This window comes from Canis aureus, chromosome 38 (genome assembly GCF_053574225.1).
Source record: "Canis aureus isolate CA01 chromosome 38, VMU_Caureus_v.1.0, whole genome shotgun sequence".
Taxonomy (NCBI): Eukaryota; Metazoa; Chordata; class Mammalia; order Carnivora; family Canidae; genus Canis; species Canis aureus.
The window spans coordinates 22,157,081-22,176,907 of NC_135648.1; the positions used below are offsets into that span (position 1 = coordinate 22,157,081).

General features: G+C 53.4%; 1 protein-coding gene across 4 annotated transcripts; it reads left to right on the forward strand.

Moving 5' to 3' along the window:
* The first annotated feature begins 1,340 nt into the window (after nucleotides 1–1,340).
* Nucleotides 1,341–19,593, forward strand: NUAK2 (NUAK family kinase 2). 4 transcript variants are annotated; one of them, XM_077887224.1, is made up of 8 exons: nucleotides 1,341–1,636; nucleotides 10,866–10,986; nucleotides 13,593–13,744; nucleotides 14,100–14,165; nucleotides 16,071–16,190; nucleotides 16,639–16,771; nucleotides 17,434–18,440; nucleotides 19,045–19,593. In XM_077887224.1, the coding sequence occupies exons 1-8, from the start codon at nucleotides 1,391–1,393 to the stop codon at nucleotides 19,108–19,110; spliced, it is 1,911 nt and encodes a 636-aa protein (XP_077743350.1). In that variant the 5' UTR covers nucleotides 1,341–1,390; the 3' UTR covers nucleotides 19,111–19,593. The 4 variants fall into 4 exon arrangements, with proteins under 4 accessions (XP_077743350.1, XP_077743351.1, XP_077743354.1 ...); XM_077887228.1 differs by having other exon boundaries at nucleotides 1,343–1,636; nucleotides 17,434–18,117; XM_077887226.1 differs by lacking the exon at nucleotides 1,341–1,636 and adding an exon at nucleotides 1,897–1,920.
* Nucleotides 19,594–19,827: the final 234 nt, after the last annotated feature.

Sequence of the window (19,827 nt, forward strand, 5' to 3'; positions counted from 1 at the left end):
ATATACAGATTTAGGGAACACAAGTGAAATAATAGGAGAGTGTAATGTGTTTTGTTTTGCTTTTTTAAGATTTTATTTACTTATTCATGAGAGACACACACAGAGAGAGAGACAGACACAGGCAGGGGGAGAAACAGGCTCCTCCATGCAGGGAGCCTGAGGTGGGACTCGATCCTGGGTCTCCAAGATCACACCCCGGGCTGAAGGCAGTGCTAAACCACTGAGCCACCCGGGCTGCCCTGCAATGTGTTTTCTAATGAATGAATATTTTCCTTTGTCTTGCTCCACCTCCTTCCAATACTTCACAAATTCCACTACGTCCTGAGGGGCCACTCAATCCTAGAAGCCTTCTTTGATGAAGCAGTAAGACTTGGGCAGCCCAAGTGGCTCAGCAGTTTAGCGTTGCCTGCAGCCCAGGGTGTGTTCCTGGAGACCAGGGATCAAGTCCCACCCACATGGGGCTCCTTGCTTGGAGCCTGCTCCTCCCTCTGCCTCTGTTTCTCTGTGTGTGTGTGTGTGTGTGTCTTTCATGAATAAATAAAATCTTTAAAAATTTTTTTAAAAAAAGAGGTAAGACTTTTCAGAACTGGGGCACCTCGTACCTTAGTGGGTGAGAGTCTGCCTTTGGCTCAGGTCATGATCCTGTGATCCCGCATCGGGCTCCCTGCATGGAGCCTGCTTCTCTCTCTGCCTCTCTCTCTCTCTGTGTGTGTCTCTATAAATAAATAAATTAAATCTTAAAAAAAAAAAAAAAAAGATAGTTCTAACTGAAAACAGGTGCACTCAGAACCGTAGGACAGCTCCCCGCTAGCCCTCCCACCTGGCTGGCATCTGCCTCCTCCATCCCACTCCATGCCCCCTCGCCCCCCTTGTGGTCTGAAAGAAGCGCTCAAGTGACTTCATAGGTTTTGGCTGCAGAGATGCAAATCAGTCCGGATGCAGAAATACTTTGGTGACCTCTAGTTCTGTCAGATTGCCCCTGGATAACAGGGAACACTGGAGGGACAACAGGTGGCTCTCGCCAGGGCAGATGCACTCGGAGGCAGGAGCCGTCCCAGGGCCCCTCAAAGGTTCCGGACCTTAGCAGTAGCCAAGCAGCCAAGCAGCCGCCCCTGGTGTCTCCTACTCGGGAATCTGGTTCCCCCGGGGCCCGGGGACGCGGGCTCCCCGACAGCTTCTCGGGGCGGGCGAGGGGAGGAGTCGGGGCTCGGCCAATGGGCGCGCGGGGGCGTGGCCGGGCCCGGCTCGGAGCGTTGATAACTACTTGGACGGCGGCTCCTGCCCCAGCCCCGGCCCCGGCCCCGGCCCCGGCCCCATCCCCTTCCCCATCCCCATCACTGCGCCCCGCGCCCCGCGCCCCGCGCCCCGCTCCGCCCTCCTCGGCCCCGCCATGGAGCCGCTGGCTTTCCCCCGGCGCCCCGGCCCGGCTCCCGCCGCCGCCTCCGCGCTGGCCGCCGAGCTTGCCCGGCCCCGGGCCGACGGGCTCATCAAGTCGCCCAAGCCCCAGATGAAGAAGCAGGCGGTCAAGCGGCACCACCACAAGCACAACCTGCGCCACCGCTACGAGTTCCTCGAGACCCTGGGCAAGGGCACCTACGGGAAGGTGAAGAAGGCGCGGGAGAGCTCGGGGCGCCTGGTAAGCGCGGCTCGGCCCGTGAGGGATGCGGGCTGGCCGGGGGCCGGGGGCCGGTGCCAGCCTCAGCCCCGGCGCACGCCTGTGGGGTGGGGCCGGCGGCGCGCGGTCGGGGCAGGGTGCCTAGAGGGCGCATCGTGGCCTGTCTTGCGATGAGAGGACCCCCCACAGACGGTGAGACTCCAGCTGAATTTCGCTCGGAGCCTGCCGCCCGAAAGAGTGGAATGGGAAGAGCAAGTAGAATGGGTTTAGCAAAGGAGTGTGTGCTTGACCTTAGGATGGCTTTAGTAAGTGATCTCAGGATGCGTTTAGGACATGAGTGTGAGCTTGAATGGATGTGCGAGGTCCAGTTCCTCAGGTCCCTTCCTAGAACCTGGCGGTCCAGCCTGCTCTGAGTATCTGCAGGGCCGCGGGGGGATGGAGACGGGCTTGACACTTAGGTCCTTTCCAGCTCTAAAATTGGCTCGAAGTTCCATTAGGATGGGGTTTTTTTATTCTACGAAACGTGAAACCGGGATCTAGTGCAACGTCTACCGCGTCCCAAGATACCTTTGGGTTTGGGACCTTTTCAGAAAGTTGTCTAGTTAATGTGGGGGGCAGGAGATGGTAGTAATGAGAGTGGTAGTGGTAGGAATCTGTGAGACCTTAAGCAATTTATTTTATCTCTATACTCAGTTTCCCTTTCTGCAGAACTGAAAAAAAACAACAACCTACAGCCCCCCTCCCAAGCTGCTATGAGGATTGAATGAGATATAAATGTGAATTTTTAAAAAAGATTTCATTTATTTATTCATGAGAGACACAAGCAGAGGGAGAAGCAGGCTCCACGCAGGGAGCCCGATGTGGGACTCGATCCCAGGTCTCCAGGATCATGCCCTGAGCCAAAGGCAGGTGCTAAACCACTGAGCCGCCTGGGCTGCCCTATAAATGTGAATTTAAATTGATCGTGATACGTAGAAGCTGCAGTGAGAACCCCTGTTTATATCTGGAAAGGCAAACCCTGAAAAGGTAGCAAGTTTGCCAAAAGTTAGTTAACAGATATGCGGTTCATGGCCATAGGAATCACCTGGGGAGCTTCTTTTGAAATACATATTCTCCGGCTCCACATCCACAGGATTTTATTCTACAGGTCTAGGATGGGGCCAGATAACCTGCATTTTAATAAGCTTTTTAGGGCAGATGCTCTAGGGACTGTTTTGCCAAATTCAGTCAAGTGCTGTTTAGGAGACGTGCTTGTGTATATTTGCGTGTGTGTCCATGGTTTACCGCTGTGGGAGCAGTCGCCTCCCCTGATTGTTCACTTTTGCAGTCAATAACTGGTTTGAAATTCAAGAAATCATTTCATTGGTGAAGGAGAGTGGATGCTGGAGAAAGGGACTGGATTATGGCTCATCGACAGGGCCGAGTATGTTTTTCCTGCTAAGGCCTGGCACTGTCCCCAGCTGTCTGCTGCCAGGTTACGGCCATGGGGCAATCATGTACTTCCTGGCTTTCCTTTCTTTCTCTTTCTATAAAGTGTGAGGGCCCAGTGAGCCTCCAGGCTTGAGACCACTGGGCTCAGGCTTTGTCAGGGCTTAGCTGCAAAATAGCATGTGTCTCTTGGAGGACAGACTGGGTTGCGGGGCTGGGGTGGTCCAGAAACTGGGAAACTGAGATTGAAGCTGAGATCCCATCAGACTCTTGACCTGGGTCACTGTGTGTGTGTGTGTGTGTGTGTGTGTAAGAGAGAGAAAGATCTCATTGATTCTGGAGTGAGATAAAGTAGCTTTCAGTTTTCAAACCTCAGTGGCTGTAAGCAGGGATTCCAGCTCTTATTACATCAGAACAGAGAGAATTCAGAAGGTACTCCCTGGCCTCCTGCCTCTCGCTGTGCAGGGAGCTGAGGTCAGTAGGCATGGGGCTTGCCCCAAACCACCCTGATCCACAGACCACCCTGTACCTCTGCTGAGAACTTTCTCAGTGTCTTCTTCCTCCTTGGAGAGTAGCTGCCTGCTGGGCTCATGGTTTCTCGGTTCTGGAGAGGACTCCTCTTCCTTACCCCACCCCCACTCCTGCCTCTTCACTGTCCTCCCTTAAGAGAGGCTGACCGGGTACCCCAGGATCCTCTGTAAGGGAGAGGGGTGTGAGGATGGCCCATGACATCCCTCCAAAGGAACCGAGGTTGTTGGTAGGGGCTAGATGCAGATGAGAGCCCCCTTTGGGGGACTCCCATCCCAATATCCTCTCTACCTCTCTAGTACATTTCTGCTTCCCAACCTGCCTACATGAGATTAGCAGCAGCCAGATGGGACTGTCCGAAGGGAGGTGCACGTGGGCAGACTAATGGCTACTCCAGGAGGGCATCAAAGGAAAAACAAATATTTGCTCTGGATCTTCTGGTCTCTCCGAGTACATTCCTGGGATCCAAATGACATTTCCTCTTGTGACTTTCTCAGCTCCCCAGACAACCCCTCCCCTCAAAAGAAAAACACCTGCTGGGGTCCCTGGGATGGTAGAGTCCACCAAAGCCTTTGGGACAATCTGTATGGCTATCTTCTCTCCAAGTGGTGCTGTGAGCAGCATTAGGGGAGTCCAAGTGGATAGTGATCTGCTTCTGTGTCTTCTATATGTCGGGCTGCTGCATGGGATGTGGAAACATTTGAACATGACCAAGATGGTCTGATCCCTTCACTGACAGATGGGGAAACTGAGGCTCAGAGAGAGGATAGGAGTTGTCCTGTGGCTGGTTAGTGGCATGCCTGCCATGCAGGCTCCTGACTCGACCACCCCAGGCTGTGGATGACCAATACTGAGTCTTGGACTGGGAGTTGGCCATGAGCTGAGCCCAGGCTTGCCTCTTTGTGCTTTGTCATTCCAACAACTAGCGCAGGCTGCCTTTCCCAAAGCTCCAGGCAGTGCTGAGGGTGGGAAGAGTCACTGGGAACCAACTCCCACCCCCACACATGCTGACTATGTTGAGGGATCCTGGTTGGGTGAACTACAATACCTACATTCCTGGTTTTTACCTCGTCAGGAAGGCCGTGTAGCCCAGAGTCAGACAGTCAGGGTTCCAGTTCAGACTATTGCCTACCAGTTTTGTGACCTCTGTGTATCTCTGTTTCCTCCTATTTTGGTGAAGGAATTGGACCCGAGAGTGGGCATTATAATAATTCTTACCTTGTAGGGTTCTCAGAGGATCACATAAGATCGTATAGGTAAAGTACTCAGTACAGGAGTTATTGTAGTGTTATTACCCCAGCAAGGCTGGTTTTGGCTCTAGGCCCTACCCTCTCCTGGGGTACCCCTTTCTGGGTCTGTGCTGCCCTGAGGAAGAGAATGGGTTGTGCTGAGCTTCCCTAAGCCAAACCATTTTGGTCTTTGCTTTTTTCAAAGTCCTAGTCTCTACTCTGGCTCCTGCTCCAGAGAAGGACTCTACCTGGCCAGCCACCAAAGGCCTCTTCTGCTTACGCTGCCCTCTCAGCCCTGACTACACCTGCCTGCTCAGCAGCAGGGAGGGAGGCTCCGGCTGCAGGCGACTCTTGTCCTTGGGCTGCGGCCAAACCACACAAGAGGGCTGGGCCGGGGAAGCTCTTTGCCCGGCAACCTGGCGAGTGGGCAGGAGCAGGGCTAGGAGGGGGCGGGCACAGCATGAGGTTTAAGGGAAGCAGCTCAGGCTTCCCCTCCTTCCCGGCGCCCATTCCTGCTCCCTGCCTGGGTCTCCGGTGGGCTTGGGGGGATGGTGCGCCGCCCGCAGACCCATCCCCACTTGTCCCAGGATAGCCCAGGCCAGCCGAATCTCTCCATTATCTAAATGGGTCATCCTCCGGCTCCTCGCCCCGCCTCCCAGATGGCAGCTGCTCCGTGAAAGGCCAGAGAGGAGTCAAGGATCTTGGCTCCAACTCCTGGTGATAGCTATGACCAGAGATGCCCAGCTGGCACCCTGTCTCCTGGGACCTGAAACCAGTACCTCTAGATCTTCTTTTTTTTAAGACCCTCTGCTGTCCTCTCCTGAGTCGGGATTATTCCTGATCTGAGCTTCTGCAGGGAGGCAGCGTTTAGGCAATCGAGCCCCAACACTCATCTCCCCGATGCATTTGTGGATCGCTAAGTGGGACAGGGTGGCTGGTGGTACTGCACAGCCTGGCCCAAAGCAGAGGGTGAGGCATTTCCCTGGGCAGAGGTGGGAGGCAGGGAGTTGGAGGCAGGGCAAGGCATCTGCAAGAACTTTTGTCTTCTGAGATGGCAGCTTCTGCAGGCAACACCCTTCCATCTTGGTTCTGCCTTGGTGTGTCAGGGAGCCTTAGAGGTCGGTGTACCTTCCTGGACTTCAGTATTTGCCATTTGCAAAATGGGATGGGGAATTAGTCCTGCTGTCTTTGCAAAATGAGCCAGCATCGATAGGACTTTTACCCAAGCAGGTTAACATAGACGTAGCACAGCACCTCCAAACAAGCCCACTACAACGATCCTTGGCCAGCACCTTCCTGGCGTAGTAGCCAGTGACCCACTTCTGAAGAAGCTCAGCAGAAAATGCTAGAGTTTGGAAGGGAGCTTAGGGGCCTGGTGTATAAGTTCGTGAATGGTTCCTTTCTTTCTGACCTTTGCACAAACCTTTCTCTCTGCTTATAATGCCCTTTGTGCTCCTCCCAGCTTACCCCCTTTGGCTTGGCAAGCCCTACTCATCCTTCAAGATCTAAACTGAAGTTTTCTCCCAGAGATGGTTTTCCCTGCTCCCACAGGCAAAGAGCGCTCTCATCAGCACTCCTGGAGTGCCTGGGCGGGCAGGCACCTCCACTGTCCTGTTCATCGCACTAGACTATGGCAGATTTAATTGCCAGTCTTCTCAGCCGACAGAGGACCTTGGTGCCGCGACTATCCATTCTTTGTCTAAATCTCCAACACAAAAAAAAAAAAAAAAAAAAAAAAAAAATCTCCAACACCAGGCACGTAGTAGGTGTTCAGCAGATATTTGAAGAATTAATGCCTTTTTACTTTTCAGATGAGGGCATTAAAACTAGCCACAGCAGTTATCCAGATCGTTTAAGCAGCTGGTCATGAGTTGCATGGTTCCATAGGGACAAATAAGATGCAAATACCTGGCTCTTGACACCCATGCCACTAATCCAGCATTCACATTTACATTCTCACAAAATTGTTGTGCCTGCGTGTCCTGTTCCCACCGAGAGGTAGTAATATAACATATTACTTAAACCTGGTTACTTTGGAAATATAAAAGGGGCTCTATTTTTTTTAATTGGGATGAGCTTTATTATTTTTTTTTTAAGATTTTATTTTTTTGGCGCCTGGGTGGCTCAGTGTTTGAGCATCTGCCTTTGGCTCAGGTCATGGTCCTGGGGTCCTGGGATCAAGTCCTGCATCAGGCTCCCTGCAGGGAGCCTGCTTCTCCCTCTGCTTATGTCTCTGCCTCTCTTGGTACGCAGCGTCTCTCATGAATAAATAGATAAAATCTTTAAAAATATATTTTATTTATTTTAGAGATAGCACAAGTAGGGGGAGGGGCAGAGGGAGAGAGAATCTCAAGCAGACTCCCTGTTGAGCAGGAAGCCTATCAAGGGGCTTGATCTCATGACCCCTGAGATCATGATCTGAGCCAAAATCTAGAGTCAGATGCTTAACTGACTGAGCCACCCAGGCGCCCCTAAAGGGGGCTCTATTAATAATTATACCAAGATTGTTTCTAGACATGTGGCCTTCCTACCTCTGGTGATCCATTCGGTAATTGTTACCCTTCTCCTTGGCTCTAGTTAACACAGTTTAATTCTAGAGAATGGTTGCCCAACTAACTTGCAGATGAGAACAAAGTTTCCCTCAAATTAGTCCTTGTAACTGAGGTTGGCTCTCCACCCATACCTGAGAAGAAGGGCAGAAAATCTTATCTGGGCACTCATCCCATCAGTCAGGGGATCAGCCCAATGACTTAGCCAATTACTTTTTCGTGATTGTGTTCACCAGTAAGCAGTTCTTGAATGTTTTCTGTATGCTGAGCTGCTTCTAGGCCTGAGCTCTTTCTGCATTTCCTTTACTTTGACACACCGGCCAGTAGATGGCTAAGGGCAGGAATAGGCTGGGTTACAGTGGCCCAGCCCCTCCAGGGCAGTGACACATAGTTCTTCTTGTATGTCACCTGCTTAGAGACTAGTGGAGGCCTAATGACATAACTTGTTTCCTTCATAGGAAGTGCCAGCCAACTGTTATTTCCTAGGACCTAATGTGGATAACTTGAGGTAGTAGGGAGGATGTTGGGATTTGGGGAGGGTCCTTGACCTAGCCCCCTGAGGCCAGAATGTGAGCTTTCAGGAAGAGGGAATCGTTCACTGAGGATTAACAATCCTGACATGGAATCCTAGGCTTCCAGAGTTGAAAGAAATGAATCTCGAGGTTCAACCTTAATGTACTCTCTACCCACCTAGGGACTCCTAGCATTGCTCAGAGCCCCTTTTTTGGAACCTTATTTCTTTTGGACTTTGTTAGACTCTCCCCTAAGCCTGTGATGCTTCATCTCCTCGTTGTATAGGTTTGTGTGTACGCAGTGGTAATATGCCTAGTTTTTGCATGTATGTGCATCTTAAGCTCTCACTATTTCTGTTCCATCATCTTCTGGGTCTATGATCTATATATGATCTTTTTTTTGTTTTTTTTTACTATTAACACAATGCTTGTGGCCTTTTATCCGAAGAGCTCATAGGACTTTATCTATTGTCTGATTTTTAAAACAAAGGATTTTAGAAAAGTACGACTCCATAAAATCTCCCCTTCGAGGAGAGAAAGGGGTGTGGAGACAGGAGTACGCAAGATTGCAAGATTGATGCTGCAAGTAGAATCCTTGTAGCTGGAGAAGGATTCAAGCCCTTTCCTCCCCATCCCCCTCCACTCCCCCAGCCCCAGACTGCCCCCCACCCCCAACGCCCCCCCTGGTCCTCAGATTCTAAGCCAGGGATTTTTCTGTTTAGCTCATCAGTGTGGTTTGGAGCAGAAGGGCGGGCGGGTCAAGAAGAAATCCCCTGAGGTGCAGGCCTCTCCCCATCCTGTCCCCTGCAGCTGCGGTCTGGGCCTCTCCAGCATCTTGGGGAGGAGGCTCCATGGTGACAGGTCCCTCCTGCTGCCTTTGTCCCCCCTGCCCTGCTCCAGGAGGGCACAGGAGCCGGGCCTCCCGTCTTTCAAGGATGCAGCTCCAGGGGCGGAGCGGGGCGGAGGGCACGCCATCACCGCCCGTTGCCGGGGTGACCGGGCCAGCCATTGTGAGCAGCTCCCCTTATGGGATTAAGGCTGTTCCGCATTCTTGTCCGGTGGGGAGTGCAGGCCTGCGTGGCGGGTCCCTGTGAGCCGGAAGCCATTGTCTGCCTCCAGAGCCCTGTGAAAGGGTGGATTAGAGGCCCCTCCCCTGGAGCTGTGGTCCCCCCCTCTTTGAACCTTGAGGAGAGGCAAACCCTCCTGGGAAACTGTGTGAAGAGTTGATCTCAGTCTGGGCCTTCAGATTCTTTTACCACGTATCCACCTCCCCTGAAGAGGAAATCTTGAATCTACCATTCGTGTCCTTGGACAGGACTGGTCAGGGACTGGCTGGCTCTGCAGCACCCTGCCCACCCCGCCCACTCCTCAGAGCCCCCCATCCCCTCACTTGTATGGCTCATCCAGGGCATCGGAGCAGGAAAGTACCTCACATCTCTTCCTTAAGCCTGTTGTTGCACAGAAAAGACAATCGAGGCTCCAGGAGGGGGTGGGACTTGCTCCTGGGGACAGTGACAGAGTCCAGAGGAGGAGGACCCAGGTCCCCCAACTCCCCCAGGCTGTGTATTCTGCACATGCCCGAAAGGCCCATGTCCCTCTCTAATTTCTGCTGAGTGGGATGGGGCCGAGAAAGCACTGGGGCTCCTGGGGTCTGAGAGTTCTGTTTACTGGTGGTGACATCTTGACAAGTTTTTCATTTCCTGTTGCCTCACCCCACCCTTCCTGAACCCACTGCACTTCCCCCCCACCAGCCCCCCCACCTACCTTCCCCTCCCCCTAGGCTAGATTCTTATATCATGTTTTCACCTTTGCAGCCAACCAGGCTTTGAAGGCTTTGAAAGCCCCAAGGACTCTGTCTGGTTGTTTGTTTGTTGCTAGGAGAGGGACATTCCTTACCTAGACTGAAAGACTGGTGTTGGTTTTTGTTTCATAATTTTGTTGTGTGGTAAAAATATATACAATATATAATTCATCACTTTAACTATTTTATTTTATTTTTAAAGATTTTATTTATTCATTCATGAGAGACACACAGAGAGAGGCAGAGACATAGGCAGAGGGAGAAGCAGGATCCCTGCCGGGACTCAATCCCAGAACCCCAGGACCACACCCTGAGCCTAAGGCAGATGCTCAACCACTGAGCCACTCAGGCATCCCTAACCATTTTAAACATACAGTTCAGTGACGTGTTAGGTACATTCACAATGTGGTGATTTCCAAAATCTTTTCATCAGCCTGCACAGAAGCTCAGCACACCTAGACAATGGCTCCGCACCCCGCTACCCCCATGTCCACCACCCTCCACCCTGGGAGTCGCTGTTCTACTTTCTGTCCTGTGCCTACCTGGGGTACCTCCTATAAGGAGAACCGCACATCCATACTTGTGTGTTTGGCTTATTTCCCTCAGCGTGATGCTTGCAAAGTTCAGTCATGTTAGTGCTGGTTGGACCATGACAACTTTGAGTAGGTCATCAAACCTCAGAGGGTACTGGTTTTCTCACCTCTCAGTGAGGATGGGGAAACTTTCTGGGCCTACCTGTCAGGGTGGTTGAGGTCGATGTGTTTGTTGCAGCAGTGCTTATTCGGTGCCCACTGCGTGCCAGGCACTATGGGTGGCATCAGGGATCCCATGCTGAGCAAACCAGGCCGACCCTTGTCCTCTTGCTGTAGAATGGCAAGTTTGCTTTGTAAGTCATAAAGCATTGGCCTCACAAATGCAGGTTGTACCTTCCTGGTTCATCTGTGGACTGAGTAAGGTCAGTGGCCCATAGTCCTTCCTGCTGTGTGGACTGTGCCTGACCTGGGTGAGCATCTTCTCTAGAGATGGTGCTCTCCATCCTCTTGGTCACCTACCCTGGGGAGGGACAGACTGGTTCCTCTGGGTGCACACTGTGGACTTCGTAGCAGCTGCAGGCGGCTGGGCTCCAAACTCCCAGAGTATCCTTAGGGATGCCTTCACCTGCTAGACCTTTCTCTCCTCATCTCCTGCATTCTCTGTTCCCAGGTGGCCATAAAGTTAATCCGGAAAGACAAAATCAAAGATGAGCAAGACCTGATGCACATCCGGCGAGAGATAGAGATCATGTCGTCACTCAACCATCCCCACATCATTGCCATCCACGAAGGTATAGAGGCAGGGCATTCGAAGCAGAGAAAGAGAGAGAGAAAGAGAGAGAGAGAGAGTGTGTGTGTGTGTGTGTGTGTGTGTAGGAGCAGTCAGAACACAAGTGAAAAGGATACAGGCTTTAGAGTTAGACAAAAGGATTTGAAACTCAGCTGTAAGACTTTGGACAACTAATTTAACTAGGCTCCGGGTAGGCCTCAGTTCCTCATTTGCAAAATGGCACAATCTCACCTCCGTCATAGGGCAGTTGCAAAGATCAAATTAAATGTCATGGAGTATCCAGCTCATGGGAGAAACCGAACGGACGGTAGGCTTTCTTGTTGTCATTGTTAGGTTTTCTATAATTGAACACTACCCTCCCCACCCCAGTGAGATCCTCAGCATTCTGGGGGAGGTTGGCACATAGAGACCTGCACCTGTCTCAGGTGCATGGATGATCTTCATAGGTCCCAAGAGCCAGGCCTCCTACAGTCTGATCTGTACACTGAATCATTCCTGCCATGGGGCTGGCTCCTACTTTTCCTTACCTTTCTTAGGCTCTTGTTGCTCTGACATCGGTGCTGGCTTCCCACCCCCATCTGCCCTGTTGCCTGTGACCCAGACAACAAAGTGAGCAAGAGAGGGTGACGAGGGGAAGTGGGGGAGCACTCTCCCACACACATCTGTCTGCTCCCAGCCTTTACATAATACCAGTTAGATGGGAAACAGGGGTAGCAGTAACAGCAAGAGGGAGGGAAGGAGGCCTGTGGCTCTGCCCTCTGTCTGAATATTCCTGGTGGGAAGGAAAAGAGAAGTCTTTCTTGGGTTCTGTCCACAGGAAGACTAAGGGCAGAGCCAGTGATGTGGCCCCGTGGCCTGAGCCTATCCCATAAGAAGCCCAGGCAGGTGGCTGAGAAGGCTAATTGTATCTCTGTGTTTCCCCCAGGGAAGAGTGGGTGAGGACAGAGGATTGGCTAAGCCAGGTCAAGCTTGGTGATTGGGCAGGTAGAGAGACTGTGTGAATTCTCCCCCACACCCATACCTCCAGCTACGTCTGGGAACTGAGTCTTGAAGCTTAGGCTGTGGATTCTCCTGCACCTCAGATTCCACAGTTGTAGGGGCGTCACGGTTCCTATGTGACCGGCAGCACCACCTCCTCATCCATCCCTAGCCTGCCAGTCATCAGAAGATATGGATTGGGGAGCCGGGGGCGGGTGGGGGGGGGCGGCGTGGGACTCCAGTTTTAGGAACACAACAGCTCTCCAGAGTGTACTCTGGCCAGCTGACCTCCAGTGTCATGGCACAAAGGTGACATGTGCCCTACAAACATCTGGAGGACCACAGGTATAGGATCTCACCTGGGTACCCCCCAAGGAGACTGGGCCACCATGTGTCAGGGCACTGCTTGTGTGGGAGAGAAAAGAGCACTGTCCTCCTGGCCATGTATCCAATAGCCTGGCACCTGGGATTCCTCCGGGGAGAAGCCTCCTCTCTCAGCTCCTTCTCCCAGGCTAGATAGCAATAGCTCTGGGGCTGGCTGAGCAAGCCCAACTCCTAGGACTCTTTGACACAAAGATGCAATGTCATGGATGTACGTGTCCTGACACACACACAAAGCCAGAGGGCCAGTTTGATGAACTAGTCCTTCCCTAGCTTTCCAGGCGGCTAGAGCCAGGACAAAGCCTGAATGGCACATGAGCTGGGATGGGCTCATTGCCAGGAAGTCAAAGATGCTGAGGGTAGTAGATCTCTATCTCAGCTTTCCGTGGTACTGTATAGTTTACAAACCACATTCATCTACCTTTATCCCTCTACTGATCCTTCAGGCAAACATTATTATGGACACTATTTCCAAATCTGTACACCGAGGATGCTGATCATAAATATACCAGTGGGCTCCACTTACGAGAACTTGCTGGTGTGTCAGCCTCTATACCAGCTTGCTTAGCCAGCCCCAGAGCTATCACTGACTTTTATCTATTTCTTACCCAGCCCTGCTGGGTCAGTGCCCATGATATTCCACTCTGATGTATCCGGAAGAGATTTGCCCACAGTCACAAGGCATAAAAGGACCAGATTCCGAACCAGAGAACCTGAATTGTCATTTTTGCCCATCCACTGATGTCCCTGCCTTCCTGGGAATTTGCAGGCTGGTTTTAAGAATTCTCAAAAGGCTGGGGCACCTGGTGGCTCACCGGTTAAGCATCTGATTCTTGATTTCGGCTCAGGTCATGATCTCAGGGTCACAAGATCGAGTCCCGTGTCAGGCTCTTCACTCAGCATGGAGTCTGCTTGTTCCTCCTCCTTCGCTCCTCTCCCTGTTCCTGTGTACATGTGCTCGCTCACTCTCTCTCTGAAATAGATAGAGAGATAGAATCCTCAAAAGCCTGAACTTTCAAAGAGAGGGAGGATAAGCCACTTCCCTTGGCCTTACCTCATGGCTTCTGGAAGACGATGGGAGCCTCACAAGCCCATTCCCTGACCTTACTTGCCAACTGACCCATCCCATTAGCAGATATCCCTGCAGCAAGGTCCTGTCTGATTTGGGGCCAAGGAGGAGTGTGTGACCCCCGGAGGGGAGCAGTGTGCTCTGGAAGGGCCTGACATTCCCACCTGGCTCTGCCCCAGTGTTTGAGAACAGCAGCAAGATTGTGATCGTCATGGAGTACGCCAGCCGGGGTGACCTGTATGACTACATCAGCGAGCGGCAGCGGCTCAGTGAGCAGGACGCCCGCCATTTCTTCCGCCAGATCGTCTCTGCCGTGCGCTACTGCCACCAGGTGAGTGCCCTCCTGCCCTGCCCTGTTCTGAGGGGTGGTCCCACGGGCTCTGGGACTCACAGCACCAGAGAGATTCCGTGACCTGTCCAGGATCCCCTAGGGAGACCAAGCAGAGGCAAAACTCAATCTGGACTCTGGGCCTTGTGGGTGTTGGTGTCTCTGGCTGTGGCTCCTCGGGGTGGAAGGCCCCATGATCTGTCGCACTCTGTTCTGGTGAAATGGGTATTCCCAGCCTTCCCATGTTCCCCCAAATTGGCCCCTTTTGTGTTCACCTCACTTTCCAGACGAGGCCTTCATGTACTCCTGTCCCTCTTGGTGACCTCCCCCGATGCCCTTTCCTTGTTCCCTCTTTCAGAATGGGATTGTCCACCGAGATCTCAAGCTAGAGAACATCCTCTTAGATGCCAATGGAAATATTAAGGTGAGCCTCGCTTCTTATTTCCCACAACTCCCTACCCCACCATAGCCTTTCTGCCCTGTTTCCTAGCCAAGTGCTTATCTTTAAGTGCTTAGAAGATTCCAAAAGGGTTGAGCAAAGGCTCAGGCTTAAATGTTGGTACCAATAGGGAACTGAGCCATCGTCCTTTCCAGACCTTGTTTTTATGGATGAAAAACTGCGACCTCAAGATAAGAGGTGGCTTACCCAAGGTCCAATGGCAAGGGAGTGGTTGAGTCTAGGCTATAACCAAGGTGTGCTGATTCCCCAGCCAGTGCTCTTGACATCACAGGTTGACAGGAGTCCAGATCTAGGGTCAGCTCCTGCACACAACCTTGGGACTGGCAGGGAGAGAGGGCCATGGCCTGAGTTCTCCCCACCTGCCCACATGCACATAGGTGCACATTATTTGGTAGCTGCTTGGCACTTTTCCCCATAGACCAAGCACCCCAGCACCAGCTTTCTGCCTCCCACAGCAGAATTCCCATGCCTCAGCAGTGAAGCTTAGGTCTACAAGATGTATGCTGATGGGATAAACTCAGATCTCAGGGCTGGAAACAGGAGAAACGACCAGGGCTGGCCCCTGCAGGTGCTGGGAGGGCTCTGACCTTGTACTCGGACATTCCTCAGAATCTTCCTGAACCCAGCACACAGTCCCTTCCCTTGAGTGGCCCTTGAACTCATGCTCTGAAGCACGCTAGCACTGAGTTAATTCCCTTTACCTGGCCAATTCCCAGAGCAGGTGGGGCTTTCTTTGATGCTAAGCAGGGGGAGGGTAGGGGAGCCAGAGCCAGGAAACTCACATAACCAGACAGGCACGAACTTTCCCATCTGAACCAATAATCTGTCTCTTTATGAGCTTCAAATGGTAACTGCTTGATAAGAGGCTATAAAACCATAAACGAAGGAGCCCAGGGTTTCATAAACATCCCTTCTCCACCCTGGACACACATGACCCTCTGCTGGGGGTGAAGAGGCAGGGAGCAGTAGGGCATTGGCCTTTGCTTTCATCTGAGGATAATTAGGGGAAAGGGTCTCTCTGGGGAGTGAGAATATAGGCTTAGGGCCTCTCAAGCCCTTAGTATCAGATGGGTCAGGGGGTCCTGAAAGAAGTTTCCCTCTTCTGGGCTCTAACCACAGCCCTGATCTTTGTTCTGACTTCACTATTGCTTCTTAGCTATACTGGGGTGACCCCAGATTTCTGCCCAGCTATGGGCAGAGATGAGCCCTTTGCTAGGAAGAGTAGGCCAAACCTTGCACAATCATCAGTAATGGGACTGACTTGTTTCTGAGGGCCATAGTGTTGGCATGAGAGGTCAATTCTCTCCTTATGTCTGCTAGACCCTTCCTTCAGTCACTAAGTGTCTACTGAGTCCAATCCCTGGGTCACACCTGTGCTAAGAGCTGCAGCAGGGGTGGGAGCAGAAGGAGGTGAGCACGAGGACTTACTGACATGGTAACATGAGGAGGGAGAACTGATGAGCAGAGCGTATAGCCGGCCTTTGGAAACTGGAGGACTTTGTGGGAAAAGGAGGTCTCATGGGATGTGGGCTTGCCGGGTCAGGAGGATGCTTATAGGCAGGAGAGTGCATCCCTGGAGAGGGGCCCAGCATGAGCAGAGGGGCTTGGGGAACAATGAGGACCCTGGAGCCTGCACACACCTGGGCAGTCCTCACTGACCCAACCTCCAAAAGGCTTACTCTTGCAGGGCCTGAGCTGTGTTGTCAGTGCCACGGGGGGTGGGGGTCATGACGGGGGGTGGGGGTCATGACGCTCTTTCCTCCTGTGAGGGCCTGGGTTCCCCTTGGATCTGGAGGGGGGTTTGCTGAGAGCTGCAGAACAATCCAGGCCTCGGCATAACCCCTGCCTGTGTTTGACCCAATTCTACAGATCGCAGACTTCGGCCTCTCCAACCTCTACCACCAGGGCAAGTTCCTGCAGACGTTCTGCGGGAGCCCCCTGTACGCCTCGCCGGAGATCGTCAATGGGAAGCCCTACACGGGCCCAGAGGTGCGTGTCTGCTCTCCACCCACAGCCTGCCTCCACCACCGGCTATGGTTCTAGATTTTCTCAGAGAGGTGGGCTAGTTTTCCAGTTATTGCCTTTTCCAGAGCACAAAACTCAGCCACCACCCTTCACACAAAAGTAGTGACTTGCCAGGTCCTAGCAAGTTAAGTCATCCTAAGGAAGGGATGCCCTAAGGAAGGGATGACCTCAGCGCTGCTCTGTTTGTGGCTGCCCCTCCTCCAGGCAGATGAACAACACCTCTCCTCATGGACTTCAGTCCCTTTTATAGTTCGGCCTCTTTGCTCCTGGGTCCTAGAGGGAGGTGGTCCTCAGATGGCTCCTGAGTTCACCAGCGTATACCTCTTTCTTCTCTGGTGTTGTTGGAAGCCCCTCCAGCCTGTGGCATTCAGGCATCCGTGCTGACCGTCCTTCTCTCTCCCTCCCTTGCTAGGTGGACAGCTGGTCCTTGGGGGTCCTTCTGTACATCCTGGTGCATGGCACCATGCCCTTTGACGGGCAGGACCATAAGACACTGGTGAGACAGATCAGCAATGGGTCCTACCGGGAGCCACCTAAACCCTCTGGTGAGTGAGCGGTGTGGGTGCTTTGTCCTCCCCCCCTCTGCCCCGGATCCTTCCCTCATTCCTGAGATGGGAACCAACCAGGGCAGGGATGGGAAGAGCGCTACTCCCTCCTGCTATACCCCCTGTCTCCAGGATCTGTGACCTCCGAGAGGGGAAGTGGGATCCCTTCCCTCCGGTTTGGGTATGGGCATGCTGCTTCATACTTGGGAAGTGTTTCTGATGGTTTACCTTGGATCTTTGCTGCAGTAACCTCATTCCCTAGTGCTTTAGGGCTCATCCTTAGAAGTCTCTTCCTCCCTTCAGATTGGGTGGAGAAGGCAGGAAGAAGGGTGTGAGAACCTTGGCTACTCTTGAGCACAGCGCCTGCCCTCAGGGTTACATTTCAGTAAAGAGAAGAATACACTAACTTGCAGCAAGACTAAGGAAGGGGCCCTGTCCCAAGGGGCTAAGGGATGGAGAAGAAACAGGCAGTCAATCCCAGAAAGGGGGAGGCCGTGGGGAGCCAGCCTGGCTGTGGCCCGTGCAGAACCCAGAAGGGACTGGACGTGCCTGACACAGGGGTGTACAGCCCTAGCCCAGCTCAGGGTGAACTGGCGAGAGGGCCTGCAGGGTGCCTGTTCTCCGGGCTACCGATCTGAAGCACCCCCGTCTTTCTCTTCCAGATGCCTGTGGCCTGATCCGGTGGCTATTAATGGTGAACCCCACCCGCCGGGCCACCCTGGAGGATGTGGCCAGCCACTGGTGGGTAAACTGGGGCTATGCCACCCGTGTGGGGGAGCACGAGGCTCCGCTCGAGGGAGGGCCCCCTGGCAGCGACTCCGGCCGGGCCTCCGTGGCCGACTGGCTCCGGCGGTCCTCCCGGCCTCTCCTGGAGAACGGGGCCAAGGTCTGCAGCTTCTTTAAGCAGCACACGCCCGGAGCGAGCACCGGCCCCGGCCTGGAGCGCCAGCATTCACTGAAGAAGTCCCGCAAAGAGAACGACATGGCCCAGTCTCTCCAGGGGGACCCAGCTGACGACCCCTCCGTTCGCCCTGGCAGGGGCAACCTCAAGCTGCCAAAGAGCATCCTCAAGAAGAAGGCACCAACTGTGGAAGGGGCAAGGGGAGACCCTGAGCCCGGCCCAGGCCCCATGGACCCAGGACAGGCTGCCCCCCTGCTCCCCAAGAAGGGCATCCTCAAGAAGCCTCGGCAGCGGGAATCTGGCTACTACTCCTCTCCTGAACCCAGTGAGTCTGGGGAGCTCCTGGACGCAGGAGATGTGTTCATGAGTGCGGACTCCGAGGAGCAGAAGCCCCCCCAAGTCCCGGGGCTGCCCCTCCATCGCAAAGGCATCCTCAAACACAATGGCAAGTTCTCCTGCACAGCCCTGGAGCTCCCCACCCCCTCCACCTTCGGCTCCCTGGATGAACTCGCCTCCCCTCACCCGCTGGCCCGGGCCAGCCACCCCTCAGGAGCTATGAGTGAGGACAGCATCCTGTCTTCTGAGTCCTTCGACCAGCTGGACTTGCCCCAACGGCTCCCTGAGCCTGTGCTGCGGGGCTGCGTGTCCGTGGACAACCTTATGGGGCTCGAGGAGCCCCCAGCAGAGGGCCCTGGAAGCAGGGGCCTGAGGCGCTGGTGGAGGGAGTCCCTGGGGGATAGCTGCTTTTCCCTGACAGACTGCCAGGAGGTGACCGAAGCCTACCGCCAAGCCCTGGGGGTCAGCTCAAAGCTCAGCTGAGGGGGGAGAGGGCACTGCCCCACCCCAGGCAGGTTCTAAAATGCAGCTGGCTGCACCCTGAGGGGAGACTGCCACCAGCCCCACCTCCCAGTGGGAGACCAGCCTCCTGGCCAGGAAGACTGAGGTGGTTTGCAGTTGAACCCTAGAGAGGGCTGGATGGGCAGTGGACAAATAAAGCACATGGAAGGTTCCAGGTCTTCTACCCTGTGAAACAGAGAAGATAGTAAAGGGGAAGCTAGCAGATAGAGAGTGGAGGGGAAGGCCCGGGGCCTGTTCAGATTTCCCCCTTCCTTGTTCACGCAGTAGGGCCACAGAGGTCAGGAAAGAGAGCCCTCTCTGTGCCAGTCTCCTTCTTGCAGTAAGTTTTGTGCATGGTGACTTCCTGCCAAGGCGAGGATGGAAGATCTTCATGTACAGGTCCCATCCCCACCTACCATTAGAACTGGAATGGGGCACCCCCGTGTGCCTGGGGTGTCCTGGGAGTGGTCTCCTCCCGGATACCCTTCCTTCTTTATCTCAGAGGTTGTGTTCTCTTACTGTTGTCTCTTCAAAGGTTCTCTCCCCTTTCCCATCCTTCAAACCTGGCCCAAGCCTCCTAGACTCGCTGCTAGGAATCTAAAAGACTTGAAAAGGCTCAGGCTGCTGCTAATGGACTTCATCTCACCGGGCCCAGATTCCCCTGGAGCCCACCTTGGACCTCGAAGATGCTAAACTTCTCTGGCCTCCAAGCTGCTCCTGCTACTGAGAATGGATAGTTCTACTGGCCGGGCTTTTAGGACCCTGGAATGCCGTTATTTATTTTTTATGTGTTCAGCTCTCTGTCTTTAAAAAAGTGAATCTAGCTGTTTTCAATAATGTGAATACTATGTTCTGGAATATCCACTGTGACGTCTACATTTTGTGAACAGGGAGATCTTTTACAATGATTCCCTACCGATCAGGGAAAGGGGGAGTGGGTATCAATCCACATGTCCCACTGCAGTCAGGAGGGCGTGTCTCTGGCTCCCTGGCTCGGTGCCCTGACTCTGTCTATCTGATGGTCCCTTGTCCTTTGCGGTTCCAAAAAGAACCGCTCCATTAAAACCAGAACTGTGACTGGAAATTGGCCTCTGTTCTGCTCGGGCAGGTGCGGTCAGGGTTTTGAGCCTTCTCTTAACCCACACTCCCCCTGGGCTGTCACAAGTGGGACTTGGAGCACCTGCTCCTTAAAAACAAAACACAACTACAACAATAAACCCAGCTCTTGGCTCCCAAAGGCTCCCGTGCTAGAGCCGGGGGCAGTTCTGGCCCGTTAAGCACACAGGTGGGAGAGCCCCATGGAGTTTCCCAGTTTGCT

What these genes read in the sequence shown, in the direction of transcription:
- NUAK2 (XM_077887224.1), top strand. Translation starts at nt 1,391, where the DNA reads ATGGAGCCGCTGGCTTTCCCCCGGCGCCCCGGCCCGGCTCCCGCCGCC. An exon ending in GGGAGAGCTCGGGGCGCCTG is followed by an intron (nt 1,637 to 10,865) that starts GTAAGCGCGGCT and finishes CTCTGTTCCCAG; the next exon opens with GTGGCCATAAAGTTAATCCG. An exon ending in ATGCCAATGGAAATATTAAG is followed by an intron (nt 14,166 to 16,070) that starts GTGAGCCTCGCT and finishes CCAATTCTACAG; the next exon opens with ATCGCAGACTTCGGCCTCTC.